Genomic DNA, 23,229 nt, shown 5'->3' with positions numbered 1-23,229 from the left:
AAACTGATGATGATCTCTTAAATATATATTTAATTCCATGTTTCTGTCACCAAAGTTGAACAGCTATGTTGGCCTCACTATTTGGTCAGTTGATGGTTGCTGGAGGCTGGCTCAAGCAGCCAAATGTTTAGTTGTCCCACCCGTGTTAAGGGGGCGCGCTCTCGATATTTGCAGGCGATCGCGCGCCCCGAGCCCCCAGACTTCTCCCGTTCCCCGGATAGTCAAGACCCTCAGAGCCTGGGCCTTCGGCTGATGTTATGTAATGCACGGTCCATGGCCAATAAGGCCCCCCTAATTTACAACCTTATTCAGGGGGGTGCCGCGGACTTTATAGGCATTACGGAAACCTGGTTGGGCACAGAAGGGGGCGTGCCCCTGGTGCAGATGTGCCCACCAGGTTTCCGTGCATTTCATCAGCCGAGAGCCCAGGGTAGGGGTGGGGGGGTGGCGGTTGTGATTAGAGAGAGTCTGGAGCCGAGGGAGACCACTGTACCTCAGATTGTCGGTGTGAATCCTCCTTGTGAAGTGGGGCCATAGATGTCAGATGGGCTTGCTGGTCGTACCTGGCTCCTTGCTACGTGACAGCTGCCCTGCCCGAGCTCCTGGAGGTGCTTGCTGGGTGGTAGTTGAAACCCCAGACTTTTAGTCATGGGGACTTTAACTTGCCTTCTTCCGCTCGCCATTGACAGCAGCTCGGGAGTTCACGGCTTCCATGACGGCCTTGGACCTGACGCAAGTAGTTGATGGCCCTACCCACACTGGGGTGGTACACTGATTTGATTTTTGTCTCTGGTCAGTGGTTGAGAGATCTGGACTTAAAGGAAATAGTCATCGAACCTTTGTCATGGTCAGATCACTCTCCTTCGCCTAGACTTTCTGACCGCCACCCAACACCGCAGGGAGACGGAGCCGATGCGTTGGTTCCGCCCCAGGCGCCTGATGGACCCGGAGAGGTTCCGGATGGAGCTTGGGCCATTCCTGAGGGTCTGGCTCACGGCACGCCTGAGGAACTTGTTGCGGCCTGGGAACGGGCCGCGCGGGGCCTTAGATCGTGTCGTGCCTTTGCGGCCTCTGACCCGCGCAGGTCCCAACCGGCTCCCTGGTTCTCCGAGGAGCTGAGGGGATGAAGCGCCGGAGAAGACGCCTAGAGAGTTCCTGGAGGTCTAGCCGCTCAGAGGCTGATCGACACTAGTGAAGTCCTATACAAGGACTTACCTAGTGGCATTGAGGGAAGCGAGGCTACGCCTCCCTCATTGCGCCGGCAGATAACCGCCCAGCCGCCCTGTTTCGGGTGACCTGCCCTTCTTCACCAGGGGAGCGGGATGACCCGCTGCAGGGACGTGCTGAGGAGTTTAACGGTTATCTATACGATAAAATCGCTCAGCTCGGGATGGGTTGGACCAAGATTGTGGTGACTCAGGTGAGGCGTCCGAGGTGGTCTTGGTGACATTGTCTGGGATGAGTTTGACCCTGTGGCTCCGAGGACATGGACAGGTTGTTGGGTAGACTGAATGCCACCACGTGTTTACTGGACCCGTGCCCTCCTGGCTGGTGCTGGCCACCAGGAGGTGACACGAGGCTGGCTCCAGGCGATTACGATCGCTTCTTTGGTGGAGGGCGTCTTCCGCCGCCTTGAAAGAGGCGGTGGTGAGACCCTCCTTAAGAAGCCTTCCTGGACCCGCTGTTTTAGGTAATTATCGTCCGGTCTCCAACCCGCTCGCGAAGGTTGTAGAGAGTATGGTGGCATATCAGTTTCTGCACCTGGATGAAACCGTCTATCTAGACCTGCTCCAGTCCGGTTTCCGCCCGGTTACAGCACAGAGACGGCTTTGGTCGCGTTGGTGGATGATCTCTGGAGGGCCAGGAATAGGGTTGTTCCTCTGCCCTGGTCCTATTAGACCTCTCAGCGGCTTTCGATACCATCGACCATGGTATCCTGCTGCGCCGGCTGAAGGATTGGGAGTGGAGGCACCGCTTATCGGTGGTTCTCCTCCTATCTCTCTGACCGGTCGCAGTCGGTGTTGACAGGGGGGCAGAGGTCGACCCCCAGGCGCCCCACTTGTGGGGTGCCGCAGGGGGCGATCCTCTCGCCCCTTCCGGTTTACATCCTCATGAAGGCGCTGGGTGTGATCATCAGTGGTTTCGGCGTGAGGTATCAGCTGTATGCGGATGACACCCAGCTGTACCTTTCCACGCGGACCACCCCAACGGCTATCAAGTGCTGTCCCGGTGTCTGGAGGCTGTACGGGTCTGGATGGGGAGAAACAGGCTCAAGCTCAATCCCTCCAAGACAGAGTGGCTGTGGATGCCGGCATCCCGGTACAGTCAGCTAAATCCGCGGCTGACCATCGGTGGTGAGTCATTGGCCCCAATGGAGGGGGTGTGCAACTTAGGCGTCCTCCTGGACGAACAGCTGTCTTTGGAAGATCATTTGACGGCCGTCTCCAGGAGAGCGTTTTACCAGGTTCGCCTGGTGCGCCAGTTGCGCCCCTTTCTGGACCGAGATGCCCTGTGCACAGTCACCCACGCACTCGTGACGTCTCGCCTGGATTACTGCAATGCTCTCTACATGGGGCTCCCCTTGAAGGGCATCCGGAGGCTGCAGTTAGTCCAGAATGCGGCTGCGCGGGTGATAGAGGGAGCCCCTCGTGGCTCCCGTATAACACCCATCCTGCGCAGACTGCACTGGCTACCTGTGGCCTTCCGGGTGCGCTTCAAGGTTTTGGTGACCACCTTTAAAGCGCTCCATGGCATAGGGCCGGGTTATCTACGGGACCGCCTACTGCTACCGAATACCTCTCACCGACCCGTGCGCTCTCACAGAGAGGGACTCCTCAGGGTGCCGTCAGCGAGGCAATGTCGTCTGGCGACGCCCAGGGGAAGGGCCTTCTCTGTGGGGGCTCCCACCCTCTGGAATGAACTGCCCCCAGGACTTCGTCAGCTTCCGGACCTTCGGACCTTCCGCCGCGAGCTTAAAACATACCTATTTAACTGCGCAGGACTGAGTTAGTTTTTAGTTTGTGGGTTTTAACTTGGGTTTTAATTTTTTATATTTTTAATTATTAGGCTTTTGAATAAGTTTTTTAATCGTTTTTAGAATTGTATTTATTGCTTTTAAATGCCTGTAAACCGCCCTGAGTTCTTTGGGAGATAGGGCGGTATATAAATATAAACAATAAATAAAATAAATAAAACTCCGTTGCATGGTAATGTGCTGACAGATCTGCTACCGGTTTGCCCAAGCCAGATAGAACCGGCTAGATTTCACCCATGATCAATTCCCAGAAGAGACACTAAAGAACGTGGCACGTAAATTCAATATTAAATAAGTGATTGTTGGAATTTGGCAGTTCATATGAACAGTACAGCCTTCAGCTTGGGAACCATATAAAATACCCACTTTAGGCTTGGGAACATAGGATAAGCTGCCCAATTGTCGGCTTGGGAATCAGACAGATACCCTCACAAGGTTATGGAACCTCAAGGAAGAAATCAAACTACAGGCTTAGGATCCTGAACCAAGAAACCCTATGGGTGGTATTGCACGGCTATCTGGCGTGCCCTCTATGGTGATGGGGCTGTTGGTTCAAGTGCCTAACTGGTAGTGACAATGTCACCATGGACCAATGCAATATAATAGTAGTAATGATATCTATATAAAACAAACAAGACGAAACAATAATAGAATGCATGACGTTGCCATAGCAGTGTCCTCAACTTTGTCCCAACTTTTAGGGCTTTATACATCAGCGATAAAAAACCAACCCTACTTTTTTTAGGGGTTTTGAAACATGCTCTCTCTAATGAGAATGATTTAACAGTGTTTCCAGAAACTCATTTTTTGTAAAAGCAGGCTGAAAATACCCTATTTTTGGCATTTTTACAAAAACCATCAACTTTACACTCAATTTGTAAACCATTGAAAAGCAGTAGGAGAATGAAATGTTATATTTGAAAACCTTGTGTTGCTAAGTTTTTACACACAAAGTTTCATGTTTCTCATACCTTTCCTTCCAGAGAACTCCAAACTTCAACCTTTTTTTCAAGCCACACTATTTTCGGCCAACTTTGCTCCAAATTATGTAGATGGAGATCACTCATGAGAATCTTTTTATTATTTTGTTTAATAGAGCACAAAAAGTTGTACAAGATGGCCAAATTTTGTTTCTCTCAACAAAATATTGCCGGAGATATTATGTCTCAAAGTTGCTGGAATCTCAGAGTCATACTGTAGAAGGCTGTATGGGGTCATACAAATGACTATATCTCCGCAAGTATTGCATTGGCACATGTAACACTTTACCAATATTCACTGTGGTCATGTGTGCATGTTCACATAAAATTTCATCAAAATCCATGATGATCGAGCAGGGCATTTTTCTGAAATCAGACCATTTCACATGGAATGACCCTATTTCAGGTGCATTATAAAATATTTAACTTATTTTAAAGGAAAGGAATTGATTGTTTACATCTTCAGCAAACATTTTTTTAAAATCTGCCAAATTAAAGAAAAAGCTACAATTTTATTTATCCATAAATTCTTTTTTCTCATGTTTTTTTTTTTAAATTGTTGGTGCCAATGGCAGATGGCAGCAGAACAAAATTATAATCCTTACTCATTTGTATGCTACTTATAATCCTCTGGGTCAAATATGGCCCAGTAAATTTAAAACTAAGAGCATGAGGAAAATACCGTATATACTCGAATATAAGCCGATCCGAGTATAAGCCGAGGTCCCCAATTTTACCCCAAAAACTGGGGTAAACTGGGGACTCGAGTATAAGCCGAGGGTGGGAAATGAGGCACCTACGGTTGGGAAACCTCCTCCTCAGCTGAGAAGGCTGGCGGCTCCCCGCCCGCCCTCTCACTGCACCGCAGGGCTTCCGTCCGCAAATGTGAAAAAGAAAAAAACTCGAGTATAAGCCGATATATCGAGTATAAGCCGAGGGCTTTAAAAAAAAACTCGAGATAAGTCAGATATACTGAGTATAAGTTTAGGAAGTTTTTCAGCACAAAAAACGTGCTGAAAAACTCGGCTTATACTCGAGTATATACGGTAATAAGATGGTTTGGCAGGTAACAAAACAGAATAAAGCAAGCATAAAAATTTAAAGTTAGCGTTCTGCATAGTCCATTAAGGAAGACATATACAAAAAAAACCAGGGATTTAGAATGTTGTTTTAAAAACTTTATATTCAGATCCATCATCCATCCAAATTTCTGATAGATTTCCTTTACAGGTAGTCCTTGACTTACAACAGTTCATTTAGTGACAATTCAAAATTACAACAGCACTGAAAAGTGACTTATGACCATTTTTCACACTTATGACCATTGCAGCATCCCTGTGGTCACATGATGTACATTCAGATGCTTGACAACTGATTCATAGTTATGACACTTGCAGTGTCCTGGAGTCACGTGATCATATTTGCAATCTTCTGACAAACAACATCAATAGGAAAGACAGATTCACTTAACATTGTGTTACTAATTTAACAACTGGAGTGATTCACTTAACAAATGTGGCAAGAAAAATTGTAAAATGGGGCAAAACTCACTTAACAAATTAAACAATATATATTTATACTCACTCAATGAGCATAAATCCTGGCTCAATTGTGGCCGTAAGTCAAGGACTACCTGTATTGCCTAGTACTTATGTGATTGTGAAGACAGAATCCACACAGCTGCAAAGATTTCTGAGAAGAAGTAAGACTGCAAAAAGCATTTGTAAAAGGTATTTTCAAATTTAGTAGCTTACCCATAATGCATATGACCTTCTATGACTCCTTTGAAAAGTCAGCATGTTCTGTTTTGGGGATGCAGCAGATGTCATACTTCTGTTATTCATGAACTGTGGCCTTTCAATGCCGGCTTCCACTTGCTCAGTTTTGACTGTCGGCTTCCTTACAATCTGTAGAAAGTTGAAAATGAAACTATATGTATACTAATAAATATATATTTCATAATAAATCATTACCAGTAATTTAGAATGGTTCCATTAAGATTTGAAGCATATATCGTAAAGTTGTCTTTTTAATTTTTGCTCTAGCTCTTGAAAGCTTTTTATCACAACTATCTAAATCTACATACAAAAAGTATATTATAATGCATTGGGTAGTGATTACAATGTTTAAAATGATAAAGTACAATAATATATGGATTATCATTCTCACATATATAAAATTTGAATGTGAAATATAAAGAAAAGAACTAAAGCACTAACGGTTACTGATAAGCAGCAATTGTAAAATACTATTCATTAAAACAGATATGATAGCATTTTATATATGTCATAGACATATTAGTATTTTTGAAGGCATTTCAAATCAAATCTTTATTATGGTCATAGACCAGGAAGGATATTTTGTCTGGTCTAAAAGCCATATCATACTTTAATCAGAGTATGACAAACATTTTGTCCAAAGTTTCACCAGTTATAAATTTGTTTAAAATAAAAATTAACATATGTTAAAAAGAGAAATATTCCTGTTTAGAATGTTAATAGGTTTTTTTAAAATTTCTAATGTTTTGTTAAATCTGGTAAAGAGTTTGGATAATGATTTTAAATCAATGTCTGGAGAAAAAGGCAAAAACTCAAAAACTGAGTTCTGACAGAAACAAGAAATAAAATCGTGATTTGCTGTCAGAGCAAATTAGCTGTCAACAATGAATAGTTAAATTAGTTATATCAATAACAGAGGAAACAGCTTTTTTGTCTCTTTCTCAATTTTGTATAAAATCAGAAGTCTTCAGAGAAGAAAGAAAACACACATGCAGTTTGAAGATGCTGCTTCAAATCAAGAAGAATATAATTTAAAATGAAACTGTAAATTCATTACTTCATTTGGTGCAATTGCAGAAGTTAATTATATTTCAAAGTGCTAGTGATATATTTTTATTTTCTCTTCATATTAGGATAAGTCTAGAAGTTTATAACCCATTCTGAATGTGCTTATTTCTTTCATTCTTGCTTCCTAACAAACAAGCTTCCTAACAAACAGGAAGCAGCAGGTGAAGCTAAGCAAGATCACATCAAATACCTGTACAATTAGCACAGGGGCCCCCCAAGGCTGTGTGCTCTCCCCACTTCTCTTCTCTCTGCATACCAATGACTGCATCTCCAATGATCCATCTGTTAAGCTACTGAAGTTCGCAGATGACACAACAGTGATTGGTCTCATTCGAGACAATGACGAATCCGCATATAGGCAAGAGGTCGAACGACTAGCCTTGTGGTGCAATCAAAACAATCTGGAACTGAACACACTCAAAACCGTAGAAATGGTGGTAGACTTTAGGAGAAACCCTTCCATACTTCCATACTTCCAATACTTGACAACACAGTATCAACAGTAGAAACCTTCAAATTTCTAGGTTCTATCATATCGCAAGATCTAAAATGGACAGCTAACATCAAAAACATCATCAAAAAAGGACAACAAAGAATGTTCTTTTTGCGCCAACTCAGTAAGCTCAAACTGCCCAAGGAGCTGCTGATTCAGTTCTACAGAGGAATTATTGAGTCTGTCATTTGCACCTCTATAACTGTCTGGTTCGGTTCTGCAACCCAACAAGAAAAACACAGACTTCAGAGGATAACTAGAACTGCAGAAAAAATAATTGCTACCAACCTGCCTTCCATTGAGGACCTGTATACTGCACGAATCAAGAAGAGGGCCGTGAAAATATTTACAGACCCCTCGCATCCTGGACATAAACTGTTTCAACCACTACCCTCAAAACGACGCTATAGAGCACTGCACACCAGAACAACTAGACACAAGAACAGTTTTTCCCGAAGGCCATCACTCTGCTAAACAAATAATTCCATCAAGACTGTCAAACTATTTACTGAATCTGCACTACTATTAATCTTCTCATAGTTTCCATCACCAATCTCTTTCCATTTATGACTGTATGACTATAACTTGTTGCATAAATCCTTATGATTTATATTGATATATTGACCATCAATTGTGTTGTAAATGTTGTACCTTGATGAACGTATCTTTTCTTTTATGTACACTGAGAGCATATGCACCAAGACAAATTCCTTGTGTGTCCAATCACACTTGGCCAATAAAAATTCTATATTAATAGTAGTGCAGATTCAGTAAATAGTTTGATAGTCTTGATGGAATTATTTGTTTAGCAGAGTGATGGCCTTTAGGGAAAAACTGTTCTTGTGTCTAGTTGTTCTGGTGTGCAGTACTCTATAGTGTCGTTTTGAGGGTAGTGGTTGAAACAGTTTATGTCCAGGATGCGAGGGGTCTGTAAATATTTTCACGGCCCTCTTCTTGATTCGTGCAGTATACAGGTCCTCAATGGAAGGCAGGTTGGTAGCAATTATTTTTTCTGCAGTTCTAGTTATCCTCTGAAGTCTGTGTTTTTCTTGTTGGGTTGCAGAACCGAACCAGACAGTTATAGAGGTGCAAATGACAGACTCAATAATTCCTCTGTAGAACTGAATCAGCAGCTCAGTTTGAGCTTACTGAGTTGGCGCAAAAAGAACATTCTTTGTTGTCCTTTTTTGATGATGTTTTTGATGTTAGCTGTCCATTTTAGATCTTGCGATATGATAGAACCTAGAAATTTGAAGGTTTCTACTGTTGATACTGTGTTGTCAAGTATTGTGAGAGGTGGAAGTATGGAAGGGTTTCTCCTAAAGTCTACCACCATTTCTACGGTTTTGAGTGTGTTCAGTTCCAGATTGTTTTGGTTGCACCACAAGGCTAGTCGTTCGACCTCTTGTCTATATGCGGATTCGTCATTGTCTCGAATGAGACCAATCACTGTTGTGTCATCTGCAAACTTCAGTAGCTTAACAGATGGATCATTGGAGATGCAGTCATTGGTATACAGAGAGAGGAGAAGTGGGGAGAGCACACAGCCTTGGGGGGCCCCTGTGCTAATTGTACAGGTATTTGATGTGATCTTGCTTAGCTTCACCTGCTGCTTCCTGTTTGTTAGGAAGCTTGTGATCCACTTACAAGTCTGTTCCGGTACCTGTAGCTGGTTTAGCTTAGATAGAAGAATGTCTGGAATGATAATATTGAATGCTGAACTAAAGTCTACAAAAAGGACCCTTACATAGGTCTTTGGAGACTCAAGATGTTGTAGGATGTAGTGCAGAGCCATATTAACAGCATCATCTGTTGATCTATTTGCTCGGTATGCAAATTGCAAGGGGTCTAACATCGGATCCGTGATGGTTTTCAAGTAGGAAAGCACTAGCCTTTCAAAGGTTTTCATGACTACAGATGGTAAAGCAACTGGTCTGTAGTCATTCAGTTCCTTGATGGTGGGCTTCTTCGGCACTGGGATGATGGTAGAGCGTTTGAAGCAAGAAGGAACATAGCACATCTCTAGTGATTTATTGAAAATATGGGTGAAGATGGGGGCCAATTGGTCAGCACAGACTTTTAAGCAAGAAGGAGTTATCTTGTCTGGGCCTGGAGCTTTTCCTGGCTTTTGTCTGTGAAATAGGTCCTGCACTTCCTTTTCTGTGATCACTAGGGGTTGTGAACCCAATGAAATGGGGTTAGTTGTAGGAGGCTTGGCTGTTGTTGGTGTGTCTGAGATGGGGGTTGTGGAGATAGGTGGCTGTAGTTTCCTTTCAAACCTGCAGTAAAACTCATTCAGGTCATCTGCCAGTTGTTGATTACCTTCAGCCTGGGAAGGAGGTTTGCCATAGCCGGTGATATTTTTAAGAGTTTTCCACATGTTTGCTGGTTCATTTGCTGAAAATTGATTCTTTAGCTTTTCAGAGTAGCTTCTTTTTGCTGCTCTGATCTCCTTTGTTAGTGCATTTCTGGCCTGATTGTACAGCATTTTATCACCTTTTCTGTAGGCTTCCTCTTTGGAATGTCGTAGCTGCTTAAGTTTAGGTGTAAACCAAGGTTTGTTGTTACTGTGTATTCGCAAGTTCCTTGTAGGTACACATAGGTCTTCACAGAAGCTGACATATGATGTTACAGTATCTGTGAGTTCATCCAGGTCTGCAGAGGTATCTTTAAAATATTCCAATCAGTGCAGTCAAAACATGCCTGTAGCTTTAATTTTGATTCCTCCGTCCAGGTCTTCACTGATTTAATTATTGGTTTTGTGGCTTTAAGTCTTTGCCTGTAAGCAGGTACAAGGTGAATCATGCAATGATCAGAGTGTCCTACAGCTGCACGTGGTAAAGACCGATAGGCATCTTTTAGTGTTGTGTAGCAATGGTCTAGAGTATTCTTGCCTCTGGTGGGACAATTGACATGCTGAAAGTATTTTGGTAGCTCTTTCCTTAAGTTTGCCTTGTTTAGATCTCCCAAAACAATGGCCAGTGAATCAGGGTGTTTGGCTTCAGCCTCCATGATTTGGTCAGCTAGAGTTCGTAATGCCTTGTTTACACAGGCTTGTGGTGGGACATAAACAGCAATTAGAAGAAATGAGGAAAATTCACGAGGCGAATAGTAAGGTTTGCAGTTGATAATTAGAGTCTCTAAATTGTTGTCACAGAATTTGTAAATTATATTAAAATCTTGACACCAGTTTCTATTAATATATAGGCATAAGCCTCCTCCTTTCTTTTTACCAGATGTTTCTGGAATCCTGTCTGATCGTTCAATCTGAGACCCTGGAATTATGACTGAACTCTAGTGGGAGGAGGGTTCAGGAGAGGATATGACGTCTGTCTTTTTAGTATAATTTCAGTTCTGGCTTAGCTTTGTTTGCAATCTGACGTGTTTAGTAAAAATTACCAATCTCTTCAAAATGATGGAGTTGGGTCTTTATTTTCTTAAACATTGATCAGAGGCAAGCTGACATTAAGCCAGAACTCACAAATATCAGTCATCCCGGATCACAACCTAGGGGACTGAAAACTTTTTCTTAACAACGATGTCGGAGCATGAATGTGGAGCTGATAATGAACAGTTGGCAGACATCTCATCCCAGGACTATTCCAGAGGAGCTGATAAGGAATCTTTTCTGGGGAGAAAGCCAACCCCAGAAGATGAGCCGGAGGAGATGGGAGCAGGCTTGGCAGCCACATTGTGCCCTCCCAAGTATTCAGGAATTTCTGCAGAGTGGCTGGAGAAACTACAAATAGAGGAGAGACGGGAGAAGGCCAAACTGGATTTTGGAAAACTTCCAGACCCGGGGAGACTTGTTCCTTCTCAGAGTTACAAGACGTAAGCAGAAAAAGAAATTCTCAAACTGGCAACGTGAACAGTTAATTAAGGATGAGTTACAAATCGCAGAAGCCGTCAGACTGTATCGTGAGGTGATAAAGCAACAGGCGGACCGTGAAAGGTATGAGGTCCCCACCCTGAATCCCTGGAGGGAGGGGGAAGAAGTGGAAACAGAATTTTTGACACCGGGGGAGCGGCATACAGCAGAGAAATTCTGGAGGAACGAGAGCCTGAGCTGCGTTCTCCAGGGGCTGCAGAGTTTGATAGAGGCCGTGGGACCCCTGCTGGACAAATGTTGCCTTGCAGAAGGAAAAAAGCTAAAACTCCCTCAATTCCCGGGAAGTTTGATGGGGACTCTTAAGGAATTAGGGTTATTCCAGGCTATGGTGGACAGCCACATGCAGGAATGGGGTGAAGATTATCTGTCAGAAGCCTCTAAAGTGAGAAGAGTGACCTAAGTCTTGAGTGGAAGGGTGGCTTCCTGGTACGTGTCCTTGTACCAAGAGAATTCCCCTCTCCTGAGGAACTACCACCACTTTATGGCAGCCCTGAGAATGAGATTTGAGGACCCCTTGGCAGAACAGAAGGCCAAGATTCACATGAGGTCCATCAGACAAGGGAGGAGACCAGTGGCTGATTACAACCAAGACTTCAGTGATCTGGTGCCTCTCATGAGAGGGTGGTCGGAAGTGGCTCTTTTGGACATATATAAAGATGGCTTAAATGGGGATTTATATAAGTTGTGCAGAGCCCGAGCATCCCTGACTACCCTGCATGACTGGTACACCCTGGCAGCAGAAATGGAGATCGACCTAGCCAAGGACCGCCTGCAAAGTGATCGCGCTTGGAAGCAGACCCCAACTCAGTTCCAGAGAACCGGCCAAAGATTCTATTGCAGAGGAGGGTGGAAAGAAGAAAACCACGGGCTGTTTCAGATGTGGAAAGGAAGGCCACCGAGTGGCTGATTGTTGCACAAAGCTGGTGCCAAAGACGACCCCTGGTGGCAGAAAAGCAATGGTGCAGGCGGAAACTAAAATGCGAGAGGTCACAAAGAGGGGAGCGGATGTCACCAAGAACGCTCCTCCCATCGAGGAGAAACTTGGGACTGCTTCCAGGTCAGATGACAGCGAGCCATCTTCAGAATCAGACGAGGATCTCCTGGTGAGTTGGAAAGGCTGTTTACTGTTCCAGTAAAACTGCGTGTCCCATCCTAAGGAATGCAGGGGGAAATGCTAGCCTTCTTAGACTCTGGGTGTACCCGATGTATCATCAGCCCCGAGGTGGTGGAGAAAATGGAACTAAAGCTAAAAACATTGAGCAGGCCCATAGCTTTTTGCCAGCTAGATGGGTCGGTGGCAGGGGGAGGCCCAGCCCACTTTGTGACAGAATCCATAGAGATGACCATAGGAGACCATCGAGAAATCATAAATTTTATTGTGGCCCCAGGGATTGACCAGCCACTCGTACTGGGTCTTTCGTGGCTATGGAAATGGAACCCGAAAATAAACTGGAGAATGGGGGTGTTGTGACTCCACAGAAGGGTGCAAAAGAAGGAGAAGATAACTTTAAAACTCCCTGACCCCGATCCCACTGAGATCCTGGGGTCAATGTTTGAATGGCTGGAGGTGGAGGAAAAAATTCCTAAAGAGTACTGGGATCTACGAGAGGTGTTTAATGAAAAGGCCTCTGATGTGCTACCTCCCCATAGGCCTATAGACTGTGCTATAGACATCCTTCCAGGGGTGAAACTCCCAAAACCGAAATCATACCCCATGACCCAGAAAGAATTGGGAGAATTGCAAAACTTTATAGATAAAAATTTGGAGCGAGGATTCATTCAACTGGCCAGGCCTCGAGTTGCAGCACCAGTCACATTCCAGGAAAAGAAAGATGGCACTTTTTGCTTAATTGTCGACTATAGAAATTTAAATTGTGTGTGCGTGGAGAATGCGTACCCCATGCCTCTCATGAAGGATATGCTTGCCCACTTAGCCAAAGGAAAATTCTTCAACAAACTGGACTTATATGAAGCGTATTACAGAGTGCGCATAAAAGAAGGGGATGAATGGAAAACGGCGTTCAATTGTCCCCTTGGTTGCTTCCAATTCCGAGTTCTTCCTTTTGGATTGCAAGAGGCCCCTGCTGTTTTCATGCAACTAATAAATGAAGTGCTCCATGAACATTTATTTAAAGGGGTTCTTGTTTATCTTAAAGACATACTTATCTACACGGAGACCATGGAGGAGCATGTGAAGCTAGTAAGAACAGTACTCAAAAAATTACTGGCCACTGAGCTTTATGCAAAATTGTCTAAATGTGAATTTCATCAAATAAAAATCGATTACCTGGGATACCGTATTTCCTCTGAGGGCTTGGAGATGGATCCCGCAAAAGTCCAGGCAGTACTAGACTGGGCACCCCCTCGCACCCACAAACAGTTATAAAGTTTCCTGGGTTTTGCTAACTTCTATCGCCAGTTCATTCCCTTGTTTGCTGACATTGCCCTGCCAATCACCCATCTCCTCAAAACAAAAGGAAATACTAAACCCAAACCTTCCTTACCACTGGAATGGTCAATGGAGTGTCAGGCCGCTTTTGAAAAATTGAAGCGACTGGTTGCCACCGAGCCGGTCCTCAAGCACCCTGACATGGAGTCCCCATTCGTGGTTCAAGCAGATGCTAGTGATGTGGCAGTCGGAGCTGTTTTACTCCAAAACAATGCAAAAGGTGAGCTTCAACCCGGCGTGTACACATCTCGTAAGCTCACTGAAACAGAGCAAAGATGGGCCATCTGGGAGAAAGAAGCTTTTGCAGCTCTCCAAACATGAAGACAATTCTTGGAGGGAGCTGAACACCCTTTCGAAGTGTGGAGTGATCATAAAAACTTAGAGGCCCTGAAAACTCCCAGAAAACTATCGCCAAAGCAAGCTCGATGGGCCCAATACTTTAACCGTTTTAACTTTTCTTGCGATACATTTCAGGGGGAAAGAACTTCCTGGCTGATGCCCTTTCTCGTTTACCTCAGTACAATAGTACGCGCAAGGAAGTGGTGCGCCCTATACTCCCAGTTCAACAACTAGCTGCCCCGGCAATTACCTGTAACCAAGCACAAACCGATGCATTATTACCAAGTTGCTGAAGGAAGCCTTAAACAAGGATGACTGATACTTAGCCCATTTGCACGAGTGTACTCTTCGCAATGGACTGGCTTGGGTAGGGGCAAAGTTGTATGTCCCTGCATCTCTGAGGGAGGTCATACTTCTATGCTGCCATGATGCTAAAATGGCTGGACATTTTGGGTTTGTGAAAACCTTACACCTCCTGAAAAGACAATTTTGGTGGCCAGGGCTTAAAAAGGACATTGAATCTTATATAGCGACTTGCCCTGTTTGTGCAGCAGCTAAAAGACCACCAGGGAAGCCTGTGATTTGCTTCAAACAGTAGGCTGGCCAGAAGCCCCATGGAAAGAAATATCCATGGATTTCATAGTGGAGTTACCCGAAAGTGGAGGCAATACAGTGATCTGGGTAGTTACGGACATGTTCTTCAAACAAGTGCACTTCATCCCATGTTCCAAAATACCTTCTTCAAAAACTTTGGCAAAGCTGGAGACGACTTCCGGTGTCCAGCGGCAACGGTCGTCTGGAGGCTTCTCCTGCCTCCAGTGCCCGAATCCGGCCGCCGCCGAGGCCCTCAGGGGCCAGGTGTTCCGAAAAGGACACCTGCCGCACGGACGGCTCGCCAGGGGTCTCCCAGCCGACATACAGGACTGTGGGGACCGATGCTGGCGCGTCCTAGGCTCGGCGGGGTTTGGAGGCCACGGGCCACGGCCATTACTTTGGTCGTCGCCTGGGCCGCTGTGCCCGGTGACACCGGGGCTTTGGATTTATAACTGCAGCAGCCTGGTGGTGAACAGGGAACGGAGAAGAATTGAGGAATGGAGAAGGGAAGGGATATCGTAACGCGAGTGGAGTGCTCCGAGTGCGGGGGTTTTCTCCCCTGCGGTTGGAAGGAGCACGAGTCATTCTGGAGAGAGGAGAACTTAAAATAAGAAGATTACCGGTTTTGTGGAGCTCTGAGAGAAGAGGTGATGGAGAAATTTAGGAGGGAGGGTTTGAGGCCCCCCCTCTGGGGAACAGTGGTGGAGTCCAGCTTCCGCCTTCACTATGAGAATCTTGATGACATCACTTCCCTTCGGCTTCCTGGTTGACTAACTGTACTCTGGACTCGTTGCTCCTGTGAGTGCCCCCTGGTGGATCCGGAGGAAATTACAAGGATACTGTGCTTGCCTGAGGATTTTGTATTTTTTTTTTTTCAAATGGTAAAAGGTCAGAGACCAACTGCTGGAGAGATGGAGAGAATTTTGGAAAAGTTATCTAATATGGACAAGAAACTGGATGATTTGCAAAGAGGCCAAACGGAAATAAGAGTAGAAATTGTGACTATCCAAAAGGATTTAAAGGATACTCAACAAGTCTCAGCAGAAAACAAGCAGAAAGTGGAAGGTCTGGAGGGTGAGATGCGGGCAGTGCAGAAAAGAGAGGAGACGACAGGCAATGCTGTGCTTGGACTACAGATGGATAAAATGTCTTATTTCCTTAGGTTTCAAAATTTGGAAGAAGTGGACCAAGAAGATTTGAGAGATGTTGTGACTAAATTGTTGGGAGAATTTCTTGGGAGAGGTGTTGATTTCATGAATTGGGATGTGGATCGAGTTTATAGAGTTAATTCACAATATGCACGCACGCATGCAGTTCCCAGAGAGGTTTATGTCAAATTTGTGAGAAGAGAGACGAGAGATGAAATTCTTAGAAAACATAGGAGTGGGGCACTGATTTACAGGGGCAGGGAGATAGCCATTCTGAGGCAGATTCCCAGACAGGTACGTGAAATGAGAAAGAAATATTACTTTTGTCAAGCAAATTGTACCAGAAGGAGTGGGCTTCAGATGGCTGATGCCAGAGGGATTGATGATTTTCCGGGAGGGCATTACGAAAAAATTAGTACAATTGCGGAGGCCACGCCCTACGTGGAGGAACACAAAGCCCTCCTGGAATCAGATGACCCAGGAATTGAAGAAGGGGAGGTTATAGACCATGGGGCGGAGGCGGCTGCCGCTGTTGCGGCCCTGGAGTTGGGTCAGGCTGAACCCAGAGTTCTGAGATCCAAAACTAGGAAGTGATAAAGATATTTGGGATTGTGTTGGTTTTCCTTATTCTCTTTTGTACGATATTCTGTTTATTCTTGACCCTTCTTTATTGCGTATTTAAGATTTGTAAACTTAGCTACTTCGTGTCACCTGCTTGCCATATGGCTGTTGTATGTGTTAAAAAATTTGAGTAAAATTCTTATTTTGGATAAGAAAAATGAAAATTTACCATACCTGATATGTATTTGTATAAACCTTTTTTGACCAATAAAAACTTTTTGAATAAAAAAAAAAAAAAAAAAAAACTTTGGCAAAGCTGTTTGTGCAACACATCTACGGACTCCATGGAGTTCCGGAATGAATAATCTCAGACCTGGGGGGTGCAATTCACTTCTCAATTTTGGAAAGAGATTTTACAGCTGATAGGCTCCGCCCAAGGATTAAGCTCCTCCCACCATCCTCAAACTAATGGGGGTTGTGAATGCTCGAACTCAGTCTTGGAAAAATATCTACGATGTTACATTAATTATCAACAAAATAATTGGGCGGACCTACTACCTTTTGTGGAAGTAGCCTACAATAATTCTGTTCATAGCAGCACCCGTTCAAAGTGGCTTCAGATCAAGAATTTGTCCCCATTCCTGAACTCCCTGAACAAAAACCATCGATTCCATCACTGGTGAATGGATAGAGCAATTGCAAAGTACATGGAAAATTACACGCAAAGCAATAGATGATGCACATTGCGCACACAAAAAACAAGCAGATAAAAAGAGAGCTCCTGAGAAAAAAATCCAAGTCGGAGATAAAGTTTTGTTATCCACTAAATATTTGCAAACTACACAGAAATTGAAAAAACTTGGACCCAAATATGTGGGACCATTCCCCATTGTGAAAATCATTAATCCAGTGACTTTCCAACTAGAACTGCCAAAATCTTTGAGAAGAATTCACCCAGTTTTCCACGTTAGCTTGGTCAAACCTGAACACACATCCCCCCCTTAGGGCTAATCCTACTAAGCCCCCTGTACCAATCCTCATAGAAGGGGAAGAACATTTTGAAATTAAGGAAATCCTAGACTCTAGAAAATATAGAAATAAAATCCAATATTTGGTAGCTTGGAAACACTTTCCTCTATCACAAGCAGAAAGAAGATGTTCATGCCCCCAAAAAGCTAGCACAATTTTATGACAAATATCCTGATAAACCCTAACATTTCTTTTTTCTTTTCCAGGACTAATGTCCTTTTTCGAAGGAGGGCCGAATGTCAGCCTCCGCTTTATTTAAGTGTATTTCATCTACTAGACTGTTTTACTGTTTTATTACTTCGTTAAAGGTTTTCTTCTTACTGAATGTCTTACATGATTTATGGAGGAGGGGGGAGGTTTGTACTGTTGCTAGCGTTCGGCTGACATTGCATGTGTGTGGGGGGAGATAGTCTTTCAAACAGACGTTTGAACTGATTTGGTGCGTGAATGTAATGGGAGTTGCCTACTTCATATTCCATCGAGAAGATTGACAGAGGGAGAATATCGGAAGTGAAACTACACGTGGCCAAAGAGGAAGACGACATTGGATTATGACTGTTTGAACTCTAGTGGGAGGAGGGTTCAGGAGATGATATGATGTCTGTCTTTTTAGTACTCTTTCAGTTCTGGCTTAGCTTTGTTTGCAATCTGACATGTTTAGTAAAAATTACCAATCTCTTCAAAATGATGGAGTTGGGTCTTTATTTTCTTAAACATTGTTCAGAAGCAAGCTGACAGCTACTGCTGTCATTGTAACGGGGGGAGGGAGGAGTTGTCTTGATTATAAGAGAAGGGGGGAAGCAAGCTGGTGGAGATGCTGTGAGGTTTGAAAGAATTTTCCCTCAGTGTTTCCCTGCAGTTGGGAGGCATGCTGATAACCCATCAAGGCCAATCGTCCGGGCATACCAGAGGGATGAAGCCATGTGAAGCTGCACCCCACATGATCCTCTGGAGGAACGCGGATTGGATAATACTGACTGGACCTTTGGGAGGAGGGTATTGGAGAGATTTCCTATATGTGATTTTCCCTCCTATTGCCTCAGATCTTGCTTTTCTTTGGTTGTATTCAGTTCATACTCAGTAAAAGTACCTTTCTCTATGAAAATGGGGTTTTTCTTTCTTGAGTACTGAAAGGAGTCACACCTGACATTAAGCAAGATCTCCAAACTACAGCCATCCTGGAAAACTACCGTGGGGGCTGAGCAAAGAATATCTGACCAAGGCAGCGACCAGGAAGACACGGGGGCTGCTGATTCCACTATTCCCCAGTCACAACCCAGCTGGGATGCCTCTGAGTGAATGGTTAAATAAGAGCTGGAAAAAAAGATGGAGAGAGCCAAATGGTCACTGGGTGTGAGGAGGTTACCAGAGCTGGGGGAGGCCCCCCTTGGAGTGACAACTACCAGACGCTGAGGGGGACAGCCTGCCTGCCTGGAAGAACAGAAAGAAGACCTCCTGCTTGCCTAGGCTTTACAGTTGCTGAGAGAAGCTTATGAGAGCTGGAGACCATGTGAAAAGTATGGATTGCGACTTTCGGTGGTGCCGCTTTCTTCGCTGGATGCCTGTAAAGGTGCCCCATGCTGAGGTATCGTAAAAGCCGGTGAAAACAACTAAAATCAGCTGCTCGCAGGCTTGAAGTATCCTGGGAGAAAGGGAAGGGAAAGAGCAGTGGAAAAGCAGTAGAACTCCCCAGAGGCTTTGCTTTGTGAAAGTGAAGCCTTGGAGGGTCAAGTCTCGCATAAGTCCGCTGAACTCCAAATCCAGCACGCTGCTTCAGTAGCAGGAAAAGAAGAAAGCATCCACCTCTGCTCAAGTGGTTTTTCTTTGGATTTCTGGATGCAGACAGAACAAACACAAGTTATCGATCATTGGGATTACAAGTAATGAACCTGACTTCTACCCTTTAAGAAAAGAAACTTTCTATTGTTTCAATTAAGATTGCTGAAAATGGCGTCTGAGAGAAAGTGAAAGTTGGAAGTTGTTTGTGTAATCAAGTGCAGAGTGTATTTGTGGACTGTTAAAGTGGTAGCTCTCCTATATTGAAAGGAAGATAGAAGATAGAAAAAGTTTTTTTTTTATTTTACATCCTTGATTCTGACTTTATAACTGAACTTTAATTTGGAATTTGAAATGGCTTCTAAACCACCTAAGCCTACAACAAGAAGGGGATCTGAAGTGGGTATGGAAGATATGTTTACAGAACAGACAAAAATGTTTGAAGAAAGGTTTAAAGAAGTTATGAACCATATTTCTGAGGTGAATGAACTGACTAGAGAGAAAATGAAAGAAAATAATAAAAAAGTAAGAGAAGATATTTTGATGGCTTTTCAAGGTTTGGAAAAACATTTGGAGGTTTTGGAAGAGAAAGTGGAAAAAATTAATCAATCTAATCAGCATTTGGAAAATAAAATGAAAGAATTGCAAATAAAAGGGGACAAAAATGAAGATCAGGTGGTGGTGTTACAATACAGGGCGATGGAAGGGGCTTTGAGAATCAGAGATTTGCAGGAGGTAAAAGATGAGGACCTTAAGAAAATTTTATCAGAGGCTTTGGCTGAAAGGTTAGGACTTGATCCACAAGAGGTTGCTTTTCAAATTGACAAAGTATATAGGGTTAACTCATGATTGCTAGACAAAAAAAATTGCCAAGAGACTGTGGTTTATTTTTTGACAAGAACAATGAGAAATCAAATTCTGCAAGCCACGTATCAGAAAAAGTTGCAAATAGCAGAACAAGAGGTGATGGTTCTGAAAGAGATTCCCCCTAAGATGTTAAAAGACAGGAAAGAGTTTATATTTTTTACACAAGAGCTCAAGAATCGTCAGATTCAATTTAGATGGGAGGTTCCAGCTGGTCTCACAGTGTTTTTTCAGGGAAGGCGATATCGTATTGAAACTGTGTTGAAAGCGAAATATTTCCTTTTCAATGTGCTGAAAGTTGATCCCGAAGCAACAGATAAAAGCCCACAAGAGAGGCAAATGAGTATGGAAGCTGACATGGTCCCTTTGATGTTATTATCCCAAGAACAGTCACAAGAACAAAGGATGAAAAGGATGTCTACTAAGCGTAAAGAAAAGGAGGATCAACTTCAAAGTAAAAGTCAAGATTCTATTACAGAAATGATGTGATTTGTTTACAAGAGACACATATTAAACTATCAGATCAAAAATACCTAATAAACTCAAAATTAGGTAAACACTTTGTTGCTTCAGCTTTGGATAAGAAAATATCCATAGTATATACTATCCATAGTGTAGTGGTATATTTGAGAAAAGATATGCCAAATTAATTGAAGCAGATATCCAAGGGAGATATATTGCTATTGAACTTGTGTTAGAAGGAAAAAAGACACTCTTGATTGGTATATATGCACCTAATCAGCAACAAGAAAAATTCTATAGGATGTTGCATGATAAACTGACTCTTTGGGATTATAAATCGTTTATTATACTAGGGGATTGGAATGGTGTAATAGATACCCGAAAGGATAAGAGAATTCTCTCTAAGAAAATTCCTACATATGCAAAGCTGCCCAAATCTTTTTTTTTTAGATGATGGAAGATTTTGAGTTGAGAAATATATGGAGAATGCGGAATCTTGAAGATAGAGATTTTACTTTTTTTTCTGATAGGCATCAATCTTTTTCACGTATTGATTTTATATTAACTACTAATGATTTGCTTCTTAGGGTGAAGAAAACGAAGATATTTCCAAGGTGTTTATCTGACCATAGTCCAGATGGGTGGAATTGCAACAAGAAAAAGGTGGTAGAAAATCCTGGAGAATAAATGAAAATTTGTTTAGATATGAAGATAATGTAAATCAATGTAAAAAACAAATGAAAGAATTTTTTGATGATAATTTGGATAGGGGAACATCAATAGAAATGGTTTGGGACGCGAGTAAGGCCTTTATGAGAGGAGTCTTAATATATATTAATAATAAATAGAGAAGTAAACAACAAAAACAGCTAGATATTTAGAAGAGGAAATCCGAAAGAAACAACAATTATTAATACATAATCCACATGATCAAAAACTAAAAGATGCAATAAAGATACTTCAGAGTCAATTTAATATGATAATGGCAGACCAGGTGGCAACAAACATACAGTATGCTAAACATAATACTTTTTGTAATGCAAATAGACCTGGTAGGTGGTTAGCATATATCTTAAAGAAAAAACAAAAAGCACGTATTATAGAAAAAATAGAATATAAAGGTAAAGAGAGATATCAACAGGATAAAATTAAAAGAGCTTTTTTAGAATATTATACAAATTTATATGCTAAAGATACAATCTTGAACATGGATATTGATAAATATTTGAAAGAGTACAAGATTAAAGGTTTAACCTTAGAACAAAGGGAAGAATTGAATTGGCCTATAACTTCTGAAGAAATTATTTTGACAATAAAACAATTAAAAATGGGAAAAAACTCCGGTACGGATGGACTTACAGCAATTTATTGTAAAAATTTACAGAATGAGATAGGTCCACTTAAGGAATTATTTAATCAGATACAATTAGGAGGGGGAATATCCCCATCATGGAGAACTACTTTCATTTCATTGATATCATAAGAAGAACAGGATTGCTCTAAACCTGGGAATTATAGGCCGATTTCACTTTTGAATAATGATTATAAGATTTTTGCTAAAATAATAGCGAATAGATTAATGTTAGTTCCGCAACAAAGAATTCATACTGATCAGTCTGGATTTATAAAGGGGAGATGAGGAATAATGTTAGACAGATTGTAAATTTCTTGGAATATTTAGAAAAGAACAATCAGATTTCTGCAGCATTTATTTTTTTGGATGCAGAGAAAGCCTTTGATCGCCTGCATTGCGAATTTTTATTTAAATTAATAGATAAAATGCAATTTGGAGATTGTTTTATGAGAATAATTAGAACCACTGAACTATATCTTTCAAAGATCCTGGAGCACAGGGGAGCTGCCAAAGGACTGGAAAAGAGCTGATGGAGTTCCCATCTTCAAAAAAGGAAAAAAAACAGACCCAGGAAACTACAGACCTATCAGCCTGACCTCAATACCGGGGAAGATTCTAGAAAAGATAATCAAGCAACGAATCACCAAACACCTAGAAGCAAACAAAGTAATAACCAAAAGCCAACATGGGTTTGTCAAAAACAGATCATGCCAGACTAATCTTATTGCATTCTTTGACAAAATGACAAAATTAGTAGACCAGAGGAATGCTGTCGATATAATTTACTTGGACTTCAGTAAAGCATTTGATAAAGTAGACCATAACCTACTACTAGATAAAGTAGAAAAATGTGGGTTAGACAGCACCACCACCAGATGGATTCGTAACTGGCTGACCAACCGCACTCAACGTGTAGTCCTCAATGGAACTACATCCACATGGAGGGAAGTATGCAGTGGAGTACCCCAAGGCTCTGTTTTAGGCCCAGTACTCTTCAACATCTTCATCAATGACTTGGACGAGGGGATAGATGGGGAACTCATCAAATTTGCAGATGACACCAAGCTGGCAGGAATAGCCAACACTCCAGAAGATAGGCTCAAATTACAGAAAGATCTTGACAAACTTGAACATTGGGCGCTATCTAACAAAATGAAATTCAACAGTGAAAAAAGTAAGATTCTACATTTAGGCAAAAAAACCAAAATGCACCATTACCGTATATGTGGTACCTTGCTCAATAGTAGTACCTGTGAGAGGAATCTTGGAGTCCTAGTGGATAACCATTTAGATATGAACCAGCAGTGTGCAGCAGCTGCTAAAAAAGCCAACACAGTTCTGGGCTGCATAAACAGAGGGATAAAATCAAGATCACGTGAAGTGTTAGTGCCACTTTATAATGCCTTGGTAA

At 42.7% G+C, this 23,229-nt stretch overlaps 1 protein-coding gene across 14 annotated transcripts in view; it reads right to left on the bottom strand.

The window, feature by feature from the left end:
• The window catches only part of MYRIP (myosin VIIA and Rab interacting protein), a 288,867-nt gene that overhangs the window by 68,755 nt on the left and 196,883 nt on the right, over nucleotides 1-23,229 (bottom strand). For all 14 annotated transcript variants that reach the window (XM_058184056.1, XM_058184053.1, XM_058184060.1 and 11 more), the window contains one exon: nucleotides 5,769-5,921. In XM_058184056.1, the coding sequence (XP_058040039.1) occupies nucleotides 5,769-5,921 (153 nt within the window). The remainder of the gene's footprint in view (nucleotides 1-5,768; nucleotides 5,922-23,229) is intronic.

This window comes from Ahaetulla prasina, chromosome 4 (genome assembly GCF_028640845.1).
Source record: "Ahaetulla prasina isolate Xishuangbanna chromosome 4, ASM2864084v1, whole genome shotgun sequence".
In the NCBI taxonomy this organism is placed as follows: Eukaryota; Metazoa; Chordata; class Lepidosauria; order Squamata; family Colubridae; genus Ahaetulla; species Ahaetulla prasina.
Note: the sequence above shows the minus strand (reverse complement) of the source record. Positions and strands in the feature narration are given on the sequence as shown.